At 41.9% G+C, this 15,607-nt stretch overlaps 1 protein-coding gene across 6 annotated transcripts in view; it reads right to left on the bottom strand.

Moving 5' to 3' along the window:
- Positions 1-339: 339 nt before the first annotated feature.
- The window catches only part of NFATC2 (nuclear factor of activated T cells 2), a gene marked incomplete at its 3' end in the record, with an annotated part of 136,648 nt that continues 121,380 nt past the window's right edge, over positions 340-15,607 (bottom strand). For all 6 annotated transcript variants that reach the window (XM_081867606.1, XM_081867607.1, XM_081867609.1 and 3 more), the window contains one exon: positions 340-5,108. In XM_081867606.1, coding sequence (XP_081723732.1) covers positions 5,053-5,108 — 56 coding nt within the window. The remainder of the gene's footprint in view (positions 5,109-15,607) is intronic.

Raw genomic sequence — 15,607 nt, 5'->3', positions numbered from 1 at the left:
TTAAAAATAGAAGAGAAGCCTCCGCCCCCCCCACACAAATAAAAAAAAGAGGGAGATAATTTGTAACCAAATTGTGAGCATTTAATGACACATTATCTTCCTCTGCAATTTCTCCTCTGGCAATCTTTACTTCCAAAATGCATTCAACAATGACAAAAGGCCCTTCCTAACATCTGCCGTCTCTGTAAATACCCGCCGACTGTTTAGATGTTAAGATGGATGGCTTCATTTTTTCTGTATTGTCTAATTTGGTGCAAAAGTTTACAGGAGCTCATCCTGTAATTTGCAGGCAAAGATGTGATAGGAAAGTGAGTTTTTTAAAAACCAACACAACCCAAACACAGTGAGATGATCTTTGGAGTCGCAATATTTTGCTTATACTTTAGCACAGTATAACATTGATGGAAAATGCATTACAGTTGTCAGCCTACAGACAATGCCTTGGGAGGACTTTTGGTACAATAGCAGGAAGGCACTGTAGTGAAACATTCAGATAACTGAGGAAAGAGAGAATTTCCTCATATGCAACTATGGCTGCCTTCCAGAGAAACTGAGAACAAATTACTCACACAAGGCAATTCACTTGCCCCTGGTGAACCTGATGTTACTTTGAACATACACACACTCCACTGCCCCCAAAGCTTGCGTCAACATTGCAATCAATAATGCTGCAAAACTATTGCAAAAGGAAAAGAAATAATTTAGTACACGGAAGCTTTCAACATTATTTATGCTACCCTAATGTATCCACTTATTTTATTAGAAAGAGAGATCTATACAGCGGCATTGAAAAGGCCTCTCTTGCTTCGGAAATACATATATACCTGGTTAAGGCTTTATTATTAGCAAGCAGGTGCTTGCAAAAATGTTCAAAAGCTGATACAGTAGGATAGCTCGCCTTCATATAGCCATAACAAAAAATGTAGTCTATATACTACAGATATATGAAACTGTAACCCAGCAGGTAAGGGGGATATTAGAGGATTTAGCAGTACACCTCTCATTTATTTCATTGCAACTTGCAAGGAAGAACTGAACAAAGCATATGGATCATTCTGAAATAATCTGTTGTGAGTTCATCCCCATGGAACTTGGAGAAAAGAGAGCATAATTCATGTGTCTGTGCTTTTTAAAGCTTGTGATGAAACCTGATGGTTGCCTCAGCGTGTGTTAAAGCTCTGTATCTGTCACCTACCCTAGATGGATCCCTGTATGGATATTACCATACAGGATGTCCCTGATTTAGCAAGAAAGCAGATACACCTCAGGATTGATCAGAGGTACCACAATGTGATTGATAACATGATGTATTGCTGTCTTGTTGGGAGGAAGGGAAAAAGCAGGAATGCAGCACAGCATTCCAAAATAGCCTATACTGTAAGCTTCAGCACGTGCACAAACTTACATTGCCCTGCTCTTGAACAGAAATGCAAGTTCAGGGCATCATTCTCAACGAGCAATTTTAATTCAAATAGCTTGTTAGAGCCTGTGATCCACACACCAGAAGTCCTGTTCACCTATGTAATATGTGATGGGAACTGTGTTGAAATTAGTTTGTTTCACTTTACTGCTAGTCTTTCTATTAAAAAAAATGCACTTTAGTCCCTTTATTGCGTAAGCCTCATCACAAGTCCACATAGTTCTCCTAGCTTATAAGAGTGTCCAAAGGCACTATAAATCTGCCAAATGTTTGGTTTTCGTTTACTGCTGTTTTGATGTTTAAAGCCTTGCCCAATTTGCACCACATTTTTTTAAAAAATGCATTTTATATTGGCTTGTCTGTACTGAGCCAAGGTAAGCATTATATTTTAAAAGGCACTTCTTTTTAGGACAAATAACAGCAACCAAAGAATGAACAAAACAATTGGATGTTTTGTCTGGTACTTTACTTGGCATGAGAATGACCCCAAGGTATGATCTGAAATCCAGATATCCTGACAGGCATCTGTGGATTCGTTGTTGAAATGAATATGAATTGTGATTGAGGACTGGCTTTAAAAGATAGTCAAGTGAAACTGAAAACCAGTTCACATGCCAGAAACATCTGCCCTGCCCTCCAGTTGGAGCTGCCAGGTTGCAAACTTGGAGATTCTCCTTTTACTGGCACAATATGCTGCATAGCTTGTAACTACTCAGAACAGACCTGCTGAAGTTAATGGGACTAAGTTAGTCCTGCCCATTAATTTTAATGGGCTTACTCTGAGTAGGACTAGCACTGATGACAACCTATTTTAATCATGTCATTATGCTTAGTAGATGTAAACAGTTGACAGGCATTTGGGTCCCACTGAGTTGTTAGTGTGGGATTTTTAAATAAGTGAAGTACTTTACTCTGGAGGCCCTTTTTTGAGGGGAGAGGATGCTTCTTTTTCTCCCTTCTTCCTCAAAATAACAGACTCTTTATAACAGGCTTCTTCAATCTCGGCCCTCCAGATGTTTTTGGCCTACAAATCCCATGATTCCTAGCTAGCAGGACCAGTGGTCAGGGATGATGGGAACTGTAGTCTCAAAACATCTGGAGGGCTGAGGTAGAGGAAGCCTGGTTTGGAACAATTTCCCTTAGCTACTTTCAGTGTTATAATGTGCCTTGCTAAACAAGATCAGCTTTAATGTCATTATGGCTTCTTAATGGAAACAGTGACGTCCCCCAAAGGCAGAAAAAAAAATGCAACAAGAGTTTCTGTGGCCTCGTTTTTAAAAAAGAAATAGGATGGAATGCAAAACTCTCATCTAACTTTGTGTGGCCTTGGTAACTTTTGATTTGATCATCTGGTCAGGGAGCTGTGCCAGCACAACAGAACTCCTGGAATGTAGCACACTTTGCCAACATTGCACAAACTTTAAAGGGGCCCATGGCAGATGAACTGGTCCCACTTTCTTTGCTTGGTAGTGCAGACATCCCAAGAGGGAATCAGATCAACAGTATGGAGAGCAGGGAGCAAATACTGCTACAAATTCACTATCATTAATAAAGAGATGGTGCAACGGGAAGGACTTGTTATAGCTCTGGGTCTGTAGGAATTCTTCCTGCTGCTACTAATTATTTTGGAGTGCCCAGTTGACACAGGGCGTTAGGACTTGTTTCCCTTCTGCCCAACATGTGTTGTGGGGCCAGGGCAGGGGACACAAACTGTGAGCCAGTACTTTAGCAGTAAGAGTACTAACTGTTTCACTATACTATTTGAAAGACTATGCTTGAGTCAGTCCACACATCTGGGTACAGAGCTCCCGGGATTGAAGATAGGGAACTATGTGTTTGAAGCCACCACAAACACACAAATACAAACACACAAACACACTTGTGGAAAGCTAGCATGTCAGGTAGAAGAATCTGCTCTCTGACTCTGACATGATACTTTCCCATAGGCAGGAAAATGTTCTGGAGAAACATGACGACATGCAACAACTTCCCGCTTCCCCATCTTCAGTCTGAAATGGTGCAGTTTCAGGAATCTGTACCATGTGCTTTACCCAGATGTGTAGACTGACTCTTGAGTCCCCAATTCTGCAATACGGCAAGGTGGCCAAGTAGAGAGGCTGTTCCTCATTGCAACACAACCGTTAAGAGAAAACAAGATCTCCACATTGAGAACATGTTAATCATTCTTGCTAGGAAATTTAAATATACTTCACTAAGGGGAAAAACACTTCTGCTGCAACATCGTTAAGAAGGATCCCTGAGTTTTCTGGGTGTTTTGAGAACTATCGCAATGAGCACCAAGAAACTGCACTTGATTTCAATAATTGGCAGCACAATACTATATGCAGCTACTCAGAAATAAGTCCCAATTGAAAGCAATGGTACTTACTCCCAGGTAACTCCCAAGATGGCAGCCTCAATTATTCAGTATCATATGTTTTCTGTAAATAAAAACTTGAAAGCGTAAGATCTTTTAGGGTTGCCTGCTCTTATGATTCTTATGAGAAAGCTTGAGATTTGATGAACTTGAAAAGCCCAAGAAACAAAACATAATAGCACTTTCCAGTTTAAGTTGAGATGACTTTAAAAACATTCTGCTCTTTGTAGGGCTGAGGGGGAACCTAAAAACAACAACCCCTGTTTCAATTTTGCAGGGCCATCCATATAGTCAAATACAGCGCCTCATAAATTAAAAGGAAACTGGAAGCACCACCAAGCCAAAGTTAACCACTGTAAGTTTCACCGATTTCAAAAATGAGTTTTAAGCAGATGCTGAAATCTCTTCTGTGAAATCTGCAGGCCTTACAAAAAAACTACAACTGAATTTTGGGCTGTACTATGCCTTGAGTTTGTCTCTTTTCTAGTCCAAAGCAGTGAAAATGTGGCTTCAGTGCATCCCATGATCTGAGCAACAATGTGGTAAAGCCACAATCACAAAGCATTATGCCCACACTGCCTGGTTTTCTTCCCCCTTTCCATTACAGCAACCCTCCTGCATTACACCGAAGCTCCTATGATACCATGCAGAGTGATGCCTCGGTTTAAAAAAGAACAAAAATACATGATGCAAGCAGAGATCTGTTCCTTTATGTTTTTCTGCCTCACACTGCCTATGCGTTATCTCATAATTAGTTCTGGCCATTAATTTCCTCCCTCCCCAAATCTGATAATTTTCTAGGAACATCACACTCTGTATTTTGCTGAGCGGGCGACTTTGCAATTGATCTGTTGTTCCCAGCACACATAGAATTCTACTTTGCTTCAACACAGGCTTCTAGATTGATGTTCTCTTTTCGTTGCTGCTGAAGTCCTCCCCCCCCCTCTCTCTCTCTCTCTCTGTGTGTGTGTGTGTGTGTAGTCATATTAATAGGTTGTGCCAAGCACATGCATTGCTACATGAGAACGACATGATCTTTGGACAAAAGGAAGAGTGTTCTTTTTGATGTTTACAGTGAGAGGTGCCGAGCTGCTAAGTCAAAGCTGTCAGTTTGAAGCCAGTGCATTGTTCCTGGTGTTGAACCGGTGCCTTGAGATGATCAGTTAAGGAAGCAGGAGGCTGACGGGGCAGGAGAAGAATCTAAGAGGTCAGGTACGGAAGCATTCAGTAAAAGTTGTCGCGCAAATCTCTTCTTCTATGTTTGACTTCTGGCAGGGAGTCCAGAAAACTCTTTCCTGATAATTTCGTTAACTGTGAAGGAAAAGAGGAAGCAGGGGAAAAAAGGTGTTACAATTAAAGGGAACAGTAAATGAAGTCACTAGTGTGATTTGCCATCAAAAGCAATGCAGAGACCCAGCATGGATGAGTGATTAAAGACCTGAGTTCGAATCATCACAGAGTCGTGAACCTCACCGGGACAGTCACTATTTCTCAGCCTAATCTACCATCTCAGGGTTGTTGTGAAGATAAAATGTAAATGTGTGTGTAAATGGAGGCAGAAGTGGTTTGGTTTCTTTTGAGCGGCAATAATAGCTTTGTGACACAGAGAGTAGACCTCTATGTACTGGCTTAAAGAAAACCACCCCACAAAAAAAATGAGTTAGATAAAATTGCTATAAATTTTTGTGGTGATTCAGAGGTTTAATCTGAAATCAAGCTGGATTTGAGTTAGTTGCTGCATCTGGTAACTTCTCTCTCTTACATCATGGATGTTGGTGATTTGGATTTTAAAAGGGCAAAATAATACTTGAATTAGAGCTGTCAAGAGATGCACAAGGCAAACTGCTTTAATGCTAATAAACATGGCTAAATCTTTGCAGATTTTTATATTACAGATGTATGTTTTGTATTACTCTATTAATAATATTGCTTAATACAAATTTGTCATGGCCTTTGGCTAGAACAATAAACTAATGAACTGGAAAAAGTGGTGTGGTGTGTGTGTGTGTGTGTGTGTGTGTGTGTGTGTCAGGTCAAACTCTCATTAGCTTTGCTCTGTGTCCTTCTTGGCTGCTTTTGCCTAGCTGAAATACCTCTTTAGCATCACCTACTTTTTGCTCTGCCCCCAATCCTACAATGGGCATCAGACCCTTGCCATACATTATTCTCTGCTCTTTGGAGGGAGGGAAGAATACAAAATGGCAATGCAATGTAATAATGCATCTAAAACTATTTGCAGCATAATGCTATAGCTTCTCATTTTTACCCCCCATTTTTCAACCTATACTCTGAACTAAGAACAGGCAAAATTGACAGCTGTATATGTAGGAGTTCTACCCAGCAGTGAAGTCTGTGCATCCTCACTGAAAATCCTTTTTGGCTTGAGAAATTCCACTAGATACCACTCACAGAATGGTGAGCCTCTTTTTGCAACCTTAAGAACTTTTTAAAAAACCTTTTTGCAACAAGAAGATGAGAACTAACATATTTTCTGGATAACAGGATTCTGAGACAATGATTGAAGTCTGTGCTTTTTCTAAAGTTTCACAACCCCATGACTCCATGGCCAAAGGTATAAAAATACTATCCACAATTTCAGTATTAAAAAATCCATCTCAACTAGTGTTTACAGAGTTCCACTGTCAAACCTGGCACTAGCTGTTTCATTTCAAAGAGAATTAAAGCATGCTTCCTGTTCCAAAACATTTATTTCCACAATCTGAGAACACAAACAGGGGATTTTGCATGTTTAGCTGGGCAATGTTTAGCTGGTGTTCAGGTGAGGTTACTGAATATGCACAAGTAACCATTATGTGGTTCACGGGTAATGTGAACAGTAATTGATCGACTATGTATTGGTTCATGTGGGGAATTATGCATATTGGCCAGGCAATGTACAAAAGCATCTCTGATCAATTCACATTCTTGGGCATATTACGATGATTTCTCATAATGAATGGGAGATGTACCCAATCCCCTGTTGGTTTTGTCAGCCAGTATGTATTCTACATGCCTCCATGTGCTTAAGCACATTCTCCATAAAGCTCACAGGAATAACCCCTCATCAAGGTCAAAATGATAGAACAAACCAAAAAATATCAAAGCAAGTACATATCCAACTAAAAACAAAGGATTTTAAAAAAGGATTTTCGGGTAAAAGATAGAAGGAAAGGGTTAATCCCCACACCGTGTGTGGCCCTGATCCAGAACACCTGTTGCTAATTCTTTTCAAAGAATGTTGGCATCCCAAACACAGTATTTAAAGATGTGTTTAGCATCACATATTTTTGTTGTTGTTCTTTAGTCGTTTAGTTGTGTCTGACTCTTCGTTAACCCAAAATCAATGACCACTTAAAGCCAGCCTAAACAAAGAATGTCCAGTATCTGAAGAGCACAGTGATGCTAGAATCAAAAAGGTCCCAAGGCAGATTCAAGAGTGACTCCTCCTAAATCCTTAAACTCTATGCATGGATAACATGGCTAGGAAGAGCATCCTCTCTGGATCTCAGCGACCATGGGAAAGAATGTCTGAAGAGGCAATCTTTCAGATAATGCAGTTCCTTTTAAAAAATAAATCTGCTGCTCCACTATTACCCAGGGTCTCCATTTCCCTTCCTTTTGGGCAATGCTGAACATTGGCTGACTGCTGTTCGGGCTCAGCTACTTAAACATAGCTTAAACGTAGTGCAGGTGGCACTGAGGTCTAAACCACTGAGCCTCTTGGGCTTGCTGATTGGAAGGTCGGCGGTTCAAATCCCTGTGACGGAGTGAGCTCCCGTTGCTCTGTCCCACCTTCTGCTGACCTAGCAGTTTGAAAGCACGCCAGTGCAAGTAGATAAATAGGTACCGCTGCGGTGGGAAGGTAAATGGCATATTAACAGTTTAGTCATGCTGGCCACATGACTCACAAAGCTGTCTGTGGTCAAATGCCGGCTCCCTTGGCCTGAAAGCGAGATAAGCGCCGCAACCTCATAGTCGCTTATGACTGGACTTAACCGTCTAGGGCTCCTTTACCTTTTACCTTTTACTGAAATGTGCAGCATGATGCAACTGGCCAGGTTGCATGTGGAAAAACTTAATGAACTCTCAGAATTCTATTGATTAACAATTGTCCAATGTTCTTGACTAACATGCCAATTTATAGTGATTTTATTACAATTTTATTACAAACATTGGCTTTTGAATTTTGAAATTGTTAGTTAAATGATTATCATGTTTTGTTTTGTTTTGTTTTGTTTTAATCTTTCTTGGGGGGGGGCAGTGAGAGGGGGCTGGGATATTCCACAGGATATCACGTTAGATTCCTCAACTACAACCACAGGATTGCAAAATTTACAGTGAAAAGATCCGTGAAGTCCAAGACACTGTGAGATTTTATCTTACGAACAGAAGATATGTGTCTAAGATTGTTGCAGTCTTATACACTCTTGCTCCTGATAAAACGTCCTGCAACATAAAATTGTGCTGCGAATGTGCTCCAAACCTTTGGAGTGCAGTTCAATGCACATGCATGGAATCAGGCAGTATGGTTTTTTTATATTTGGACTTTCGAGAGCTGCTTGGTTTTTTGTAAATAATGAAGCCTGAAAGCACACTTGCTTCCCAGATCAGCTGCCCTTCTGGAGTGTTGCAATGTAAGGGAGCAGCCAGCGGGAGGTGAAATTGATCTAGTTTCACACGACCCAAAGGCTGACACTTAAAAAAAAATAAATTAAAAAATTAAAAAAGCCTTCCTGTTTTCTCTACCCAGGAAATGAGAAGAGCAGATCTTCAATGGAAATTTTTCAGTCTCTTGAGTGCTAAAAATAGCAGTTAGGTAAAAAGAGGTGGGCATCAGCACTAATGAGGGAGTGGAGCTTCATTTCCTTTCTGTAAACAAGCAAGACTGAGCTGTGGGCTGGTTTATTTATCAACACATTTGTTCACATAGTTAGGTATAGGAGAAGGAGGGGGGGGGAGCTCTCCATTGTAGAGACATTTCCTTTTATTTAATGAAATCAACCTGTTTGGAAATGTGACATTTTTCCTGTTAGAAAGCACCAAGGCAGCCAAATAAGAAAAAGAAAGAAAAGTGTGTGTGTGTGTGTGTGTGTGCGCGCGCGCGCAGGGCGGAATGGTTGAATAGTGTTAACATTTTAAATGTGAGCAAGGAAAATCCCTGATGGATTAAAGAGCAAAATGACGTTAACCTTTTTTAAGCGTACTGAGGCAAGTGCTTCTAGGGATAGAAAAAGCCCAGTTCAGAGCTGTGCTGAACACATCTCATGGAAGAATCAGGTCTCATTTCTTTCACAGGTTTGCTGCCACACCTAGTTTCCTCTGGATTATGCCCACAAAATGCAAGTCAGTGCATAAGGTACGCATACCTTGCCCTCACCTGTGTCTGGTCTGTACCTCTTCAGATGGAAATTTATAGAACTGAATGTTCCTCCCATCCACCCCCTGCCAAAAAATAAAATAAACATTCACAGAAAACTAGATGCCAGGGAGTATAGGGTTGTAGTCTGGCCTCCTGCAGGGTGATCTCTTTTTTCCCATCAAGGAACATTCTGCCACATGAGAGAGGAAGCCTCCAATAATACTCTGAAGTGGTACGGGCCAGATCCAGGTTTACTGCCGTGGGGAGAAGGAGCCCTGAGTTCCAATTAACAGCATTCAGTGCTAAATTCAGCATTTCCCTTGGTGGGTGTGGGAGCTCTGCAAAGTTCTTGCCAGCTATGGAGACTGCCATCAGGAGTCCTGCACATGGATTGCTGAAACTGGGGGACGCAAGTGTAGAACAGAGCGTGCCCCTTTCCTGCATAAGCCCGCTCACCCTTTTGCGTGTGGCGGCATTGCAGGACGGAGAAGTCTTCATTGGGGCCCCGACGGAGGAATTCAACCTGGCTGGGCCCTTCCTGATGGGCGGAGGGGGCTTTGGCAAATGGGGGTGCAGGCTGGGACTTGGGCTGTGGGGGGGGGGACAGAACCAATGGTGGGCTTCCCTTGGATCTATCCCTCGCTCATTTAAGCAGCCAGCACCCTGGGCTCGGCCGGCTTCTTCCTGTGCCGGGTTTTCTGATCTCACTTTGGATTTCTCTTGCGCCTATTTGTGTCCCGATTTTCACAGGACATTCCTGGAATTACACAGAACCCATACCGGCTTCTGATGTGATCCTGGAATGTCCTGCCCCCCCCCCACTCCAGTGCCAGCATGGAGGAGGAGCAGCTGGTGCTTGCAGTGGTGCCACTGTCTTGCACAAGTCAGTGGGCAGCCGTGAGACCAAGGCACCAAAAGATACACGTCCCGATTTTCATCAGAGGGGTGTTGGAGGGTAAGTGCTGCACACATGAACTGTAATTTAAACACAACTGAAGCCACATGGAGCACCACTAACGACCTTTGGCATGTGAGGCATCAAGTTTCAATCAGCATTTAAGCTCTTGCAGCTAAGATCAGAACTGAAGTCACACCCCCTACTCTGATTTCAGCCATTTTTCATTTGTGCCCATTTACACATGGGTCTTCCTGCCCACAATGAGATCCCCCCTCACATCAATGGAGAGGAGAGCTCCGTGGACCCTGTTTTGACATGAATGGTGAAGATTTGTGCATTATGTGATTGCGTAAAGAGCTAACTGCACCCGGAGCAGCGCTGTGGCCAACGAATATTCAAAAAGGATGGCAGCATCCTCTTTCGTACACAAATGCAAATGCCGTCGTACTGCATGCCCAATAAAGTGAAGCTGTTTAAAAAGCAGGAATGCTTCCTAGCACAATTCTTAAGATGTTTGCTTGGAGGAAAGTCCTGCTGAATTCAATGGGCCTTATTTGCTAATAAGTGTGCTTAGGATTGCATCCTGAAGCTGTCATCGCCTGTGCTCCAGCACTGAGGGTGCCTGCTGAAATAGCCCATGCCTTGACAGTCAAACAACCCGCTTCTGCATATTGTGTCACTTTTGAGATTTTTTTTTTTTTTTTTGCACTTGTCTTTGCAACAGTAATGCTCTCCAGTAACTTGCAAAGTTAGTTAGTGAACGTTTCCAAGTTGTCCTCCATGGCAACTCTTAGCCCCCCAAAATGCGGTTTTTGGGTAGCACAACTGTTGCATTTGCACTGGGCACCACAGGGGTCACAAAACAGAGTGTGAGAGGCGGGGGGGGGGAGGTGTCACTGAATTTTAGCATTGCATGGGGAGCCGCTGAGATTTGAGAGCCCAAAGTCTGCCACTGCAGCTCAGTGCTGCCCAGATACATGGAACATCATTAAAGAAGTCACACTGATTTGACCTGCAACTTTGATAAGGGTATCTCCAGAGTATAGATGATTGGATATGAATGGTTAATACTGTGTAGCATCACTCTAAATCAGGGTAATTTCTAGAGCTATTCCCCCAGAGCTATCCAAAAAATGTCAAGACCTGATAAGTCACACCAGCCTTTTAAAGGTTTAAGCAACATCCTAAGCTTTGGCAATTGATCAGCAGCACACTTATCTTAAACTGTATGCCCGGATGCTTTTGAGTGGATGGTTGACCTTCCAACTGCATGCCAGTGAGCAAAAGACTAATAGGCTGCACCCTGATGTAACAGAGCCTATACTACACAATGTGCAATTGCTGGTTCATGATTAATGCTATGGAGCCAGCAAAAAATCCAAAGCTAGATTGGCAATGGGCTGAGCAATGCCGTACGGATTCCAGGGTTTTTCTAATAAAAAAATAATACAATGTAACTCATGCCACAAGCTTAGATTAATTTAATCAGTAGATCAATCAACTAAAGTTTGCTTGATTAATTGGTAGGAGCTGATTTTAATAGGCAAGAACACATTACAATTTGGTAGAGCTGCAAGTGAAGTCATTTTGAGGGCTATTATCCACGCCTTATCATAAGAAATCCGAAAGAGAATGTAAGCAAGAGTGTTAATTGTGCCAATGAGTGGAATATTTTGCTAAAGTATATAAGTAACCTTCTAGTTCTTCCAGTATTTTGCATATAGGATCTACGGCAGCCATTTGGCAATCCAATAATTAAATTAGCAACACAAGCAGTTGTTTAATTAACGAAACATCCTCTACTTGGTTGAAAGTCTCCAAGTCTCTTCCTTACACTTTCAAGTGCAATGGAGTGGGCAGCATTGAGCATGCTGGAGAAACACCTTGAATTAATTGTCAGTAATTTCATCTAGGCAGTTTTTGAACTAATTTTGAATGCATCCGGCAAGTCAAATATATGCTATTCATAGCGGGGGTGTGGAGCACATTGCTTTTAAAACCTGCCACAAGTTCATGTCATCACCCCTCCTGCCCGGTCCCCATATCACATGAAAGGGTAAACAACTGTTCCATATTCACTTTTTCCAATCCACTCATATTTTTTTATGTACTTTTGATGATTGTACAGCAGATATCTCAGGCTTATTATGACTCACTCTGCCTTTGCAGTGGAGGGGGAAAGGGGGAGATGATGGTAAAGAGTCCAAAAATTCCTGAGGCCTGAATACTGCGCTTTGATTCTCGTAAATATCTAATAAAAATGTGCCCTCATTTAGTCAAACGGTTGGGACGGCATCCAAAAGATTAAGATAATCAGAGGTTTAGATAAAGGGGAGTGCTGTGTACATAGGATTACACTGTTGTGGACAACAGATTTTGAAAGAGTGTGCACCCAAGAACAGCCTGTATTACAGAGCAGAAGCATCGGCACACATCCCAGCTGGTGTGTTGTGCATGTGGCACGAGCCATGCTCAGCAGCGTTTATGCATTTGCTTCGGCATCCTTATAAGAACTTGCATGAAAGTGGTCCCCCAAGCTTTCTCACAGGCTCATATAAGATCAGTTAGGCCTGGTGAGCATTTAAGGTCCTCATTCCTACTTTGCGGGTTGCCATCTGATTGGATTTCACTTTGATTCTGACTTGATTTTAAGATGTATTTTAATTGATTGCTTGATTTTATGGTGATGTGTTATATATTTGATGTTAGCCACCCTTAGCCCAGTTTTGGCCAGGGAGGGTGGGGTATAAATCTTCTTCTTCTTCTTCTTCTTCTTCTTCTTCTTCTTCTTCTTCTTCTTCTAACTAGCAATTTAAGCATTGTTTGGTTAAACTATAACTAGTGATGGGCAAATGTCTCAGTTTGATTTCTCTCCATTTCTCAATGTTCCGTTTTCAATTTTCCATAAGGTAAAGGTAAAGTTAAAGGACCCTTGAGACTTAATTCTAGTCGCAGATGACTTTGGGGTTGAGGTGTTTATCTCGCTTTACAGGCCGAGGGAGCCGGCATTTGTCCGCAGACAGTTTTTCCGGGTCATGTGGCCAGCATGACTAAGCTGCTTCTGGTGAAACCAGAGCAGTGCATGGAAACGTTGTTCACCTTCCCGCCAGAGTGGTACCTATTTATCTACTTGCACTGGTGTGCTTTTGAACTGCTAGGTTGGCAGGAGCTGGGATCGAGCAACAAGAGCTCACCCCGTTGTGTGGATTCGAACCGCCAACCTTCTGATTGGCAAGCCCAAGAGGCTCAGTGGTTTAGACACAGCACCACCCGTGTCGTGTTCAATTTTCCATACTTCCACACAAATATTTGTATATATTTAAACTGCTCATGAAAATTCATCACGATTTTAGCATGTTTCTCCTAATATACGTATTTTTGTATGCAATTTCCCATAATACAATGAATTTTTGTTTGTTATTTTCACCAATATAGGCAATTTTATGCATACTTTATCATATGCATTTTTGAAACACGTTACTGTATTAGTGAGCTGCATTGCTAAATCTGAAGAACTGCAGATTTCGAACGGTGGCTGTTTTTTCAGTTCGTGTGTTATTTCAGAAAGTGCTTATTAGCCAGGTTCACCTTTAAATGTGAGCTGATTTCTAACCCATCTCCAGCAACAGCTCTATCCATTTCAGCACCTCCCAACAGAACCACAAATGTGGCTTGTATTGCAATCAGCCAGCATGCCCTGAAGCTCTTGTGGCCTCTTCATCATTTATTGAAAGCAGAACAGGTTCATTAATACCACCCCAATTTAGTTGTGTGAATTTTGCTTAAAGACAGCATGGCAAATTTTAAATCTGTTGATTAAATTTGTCCCTTTCCCATTTTATCATTGAGGCTGAGATAAAAATGTTTCCCACAGTGGCAAGCAGATGACTCCAGGAAGCCCAAACCTAGGTCTTTCCTCCCTGTCCCCCTACAGAATGTTCAAATTCCAAAAATGAGGGGTGCCAAAATGTTGTAACATGTCTTGGGAATTCAAAAGATATTTAGGTTCAATTCATGTAATTGAGTTTTGCTTGGCAAAATTGAACAGAAATTATTAAAAAGGATTGCAAAGTACTTGCAGTTATATTAATAATATTTTAAATTATTTTGATTACCATTTAGAATTACCTGACATTTTCAGAAGGTAAAATTAAAATTCTCTGGTTTTTCACAAGCAGTTTATGTGCTTCTTTCGTCAAATGTAGACTTAGGGAGCTAATTGTTGTCCAATTACAAAAATAATAGCAAATTTGAATTGCTCACACCCAAACACGTATTTTTGAGGCATCTCACTGAAGAAATTTGAAAAATTACATTTCACCTCTTAAAATGACATGTCCCATTCCCCCACCCCCACCCCACCAGAAACCAGTACAGTGGTACTTCGGGTTACAGACGCTTCAGGTTACAGACTCCGCTCACCCAGAAAAAGTACCTTGGGTTAAGAACTTTGCTTCAGTATGAGAACAGAAATTGCACGGTGGCAGCGCAGCGGCAGCGGGAGGCCCCATTAGCTAAAGTGGTACCTCAGGTTAAGAACAGTTTCAGGTTAAGAATGGACCTCCGGAACGAATTAAGTTCTTAACCCGAGGTACCACTGTATTCATTGAAATGCATACACTATAAAGGGCATCTAGACTCACTGGCTTCTTTTTCTCTGTACTAAATTTGGTGAAAAATAAATAAATTTGAAGATGGCTTAAAGATCTTTACAGATGAGATCATTTTTGGAAATGTCCTCTCTTGCCCCTTACACTTTCTCTCTCCACCCCTGCCATTTTCCTCCCCTTTCCTGGTGCTAAACATGGTTCGATATTTAATGCATGCTTAAGCAGCCATGGTTAACCCAAACCATAGTTCCACTGTAAACCAAAGGTTGAGGGTCGCAATAGAAGTGATGGCAGCAGCTATGCAATGCATCCACCCAGTTCGTGCATAAAGCAGGAGTGAGGTGTCCAGTTTATATCTCAAAAAGGAATTTGCAGGTGAAGGGAACGGAATCTTCCCTCATCCCTCACCTTACTTCCAGTGCTTGAATTATAGGAGCCTTCAAAGAGAATCCTCTTACCAGGGCCAGATTTAGGTTTGATGAGTCCCTAAGCTACTGAAGGTAAGGGGGCCCTTTATATGTCCAGCTGCCCTTTGTCAACAACAAATTGTCGCGTTTTGTGTGTTGAATATATATGGTAATTTATGGACCTAATAGGTATAAACCCCACAGCACAGCTGTATATAAAGGTAAAAGGTAAAAGGTAAAGGAACCCTGGACAGTTAAGTCCAGTCAAAGGCAACTATGGGGTTGCGGCACTCATCTTGCTTTCAGGCCGAGGGAGCCAGCGTTTATCCACAGACAGCTTTCCAGGTCATGTGGCCAGCAGGACTAATCTGCTTCTGGCGCAACAGTACATTGTGACAGAGTGCCGAAAACGCCGTTTACTTTCCCGCCACACCTATTTATCTACTTGCACTGGCGTGCTTTTGAACTGCTAGGTAGGCAGGAGCTGGGACAGAGCAACAGGAGCTCACCCCGTTGTGTGGATTCGAACCACCAAC

Source organism: Podarcis erhardii, assembly GCF_964252035.2.
Source record: "Podarcis erhardii genome assembly, chromosome: 6".
NCBI lineage: Eukaryota > Metazoa > Chordata > Lepidosauria > Squamata > Lacertidae > Podarcis > Podarcis erhardii.
The sequence above is the reverse complement of the archived record's forward strand: the minus strand, read 5'-3'. Positions and strand labels throughout refer to the sequence as shown.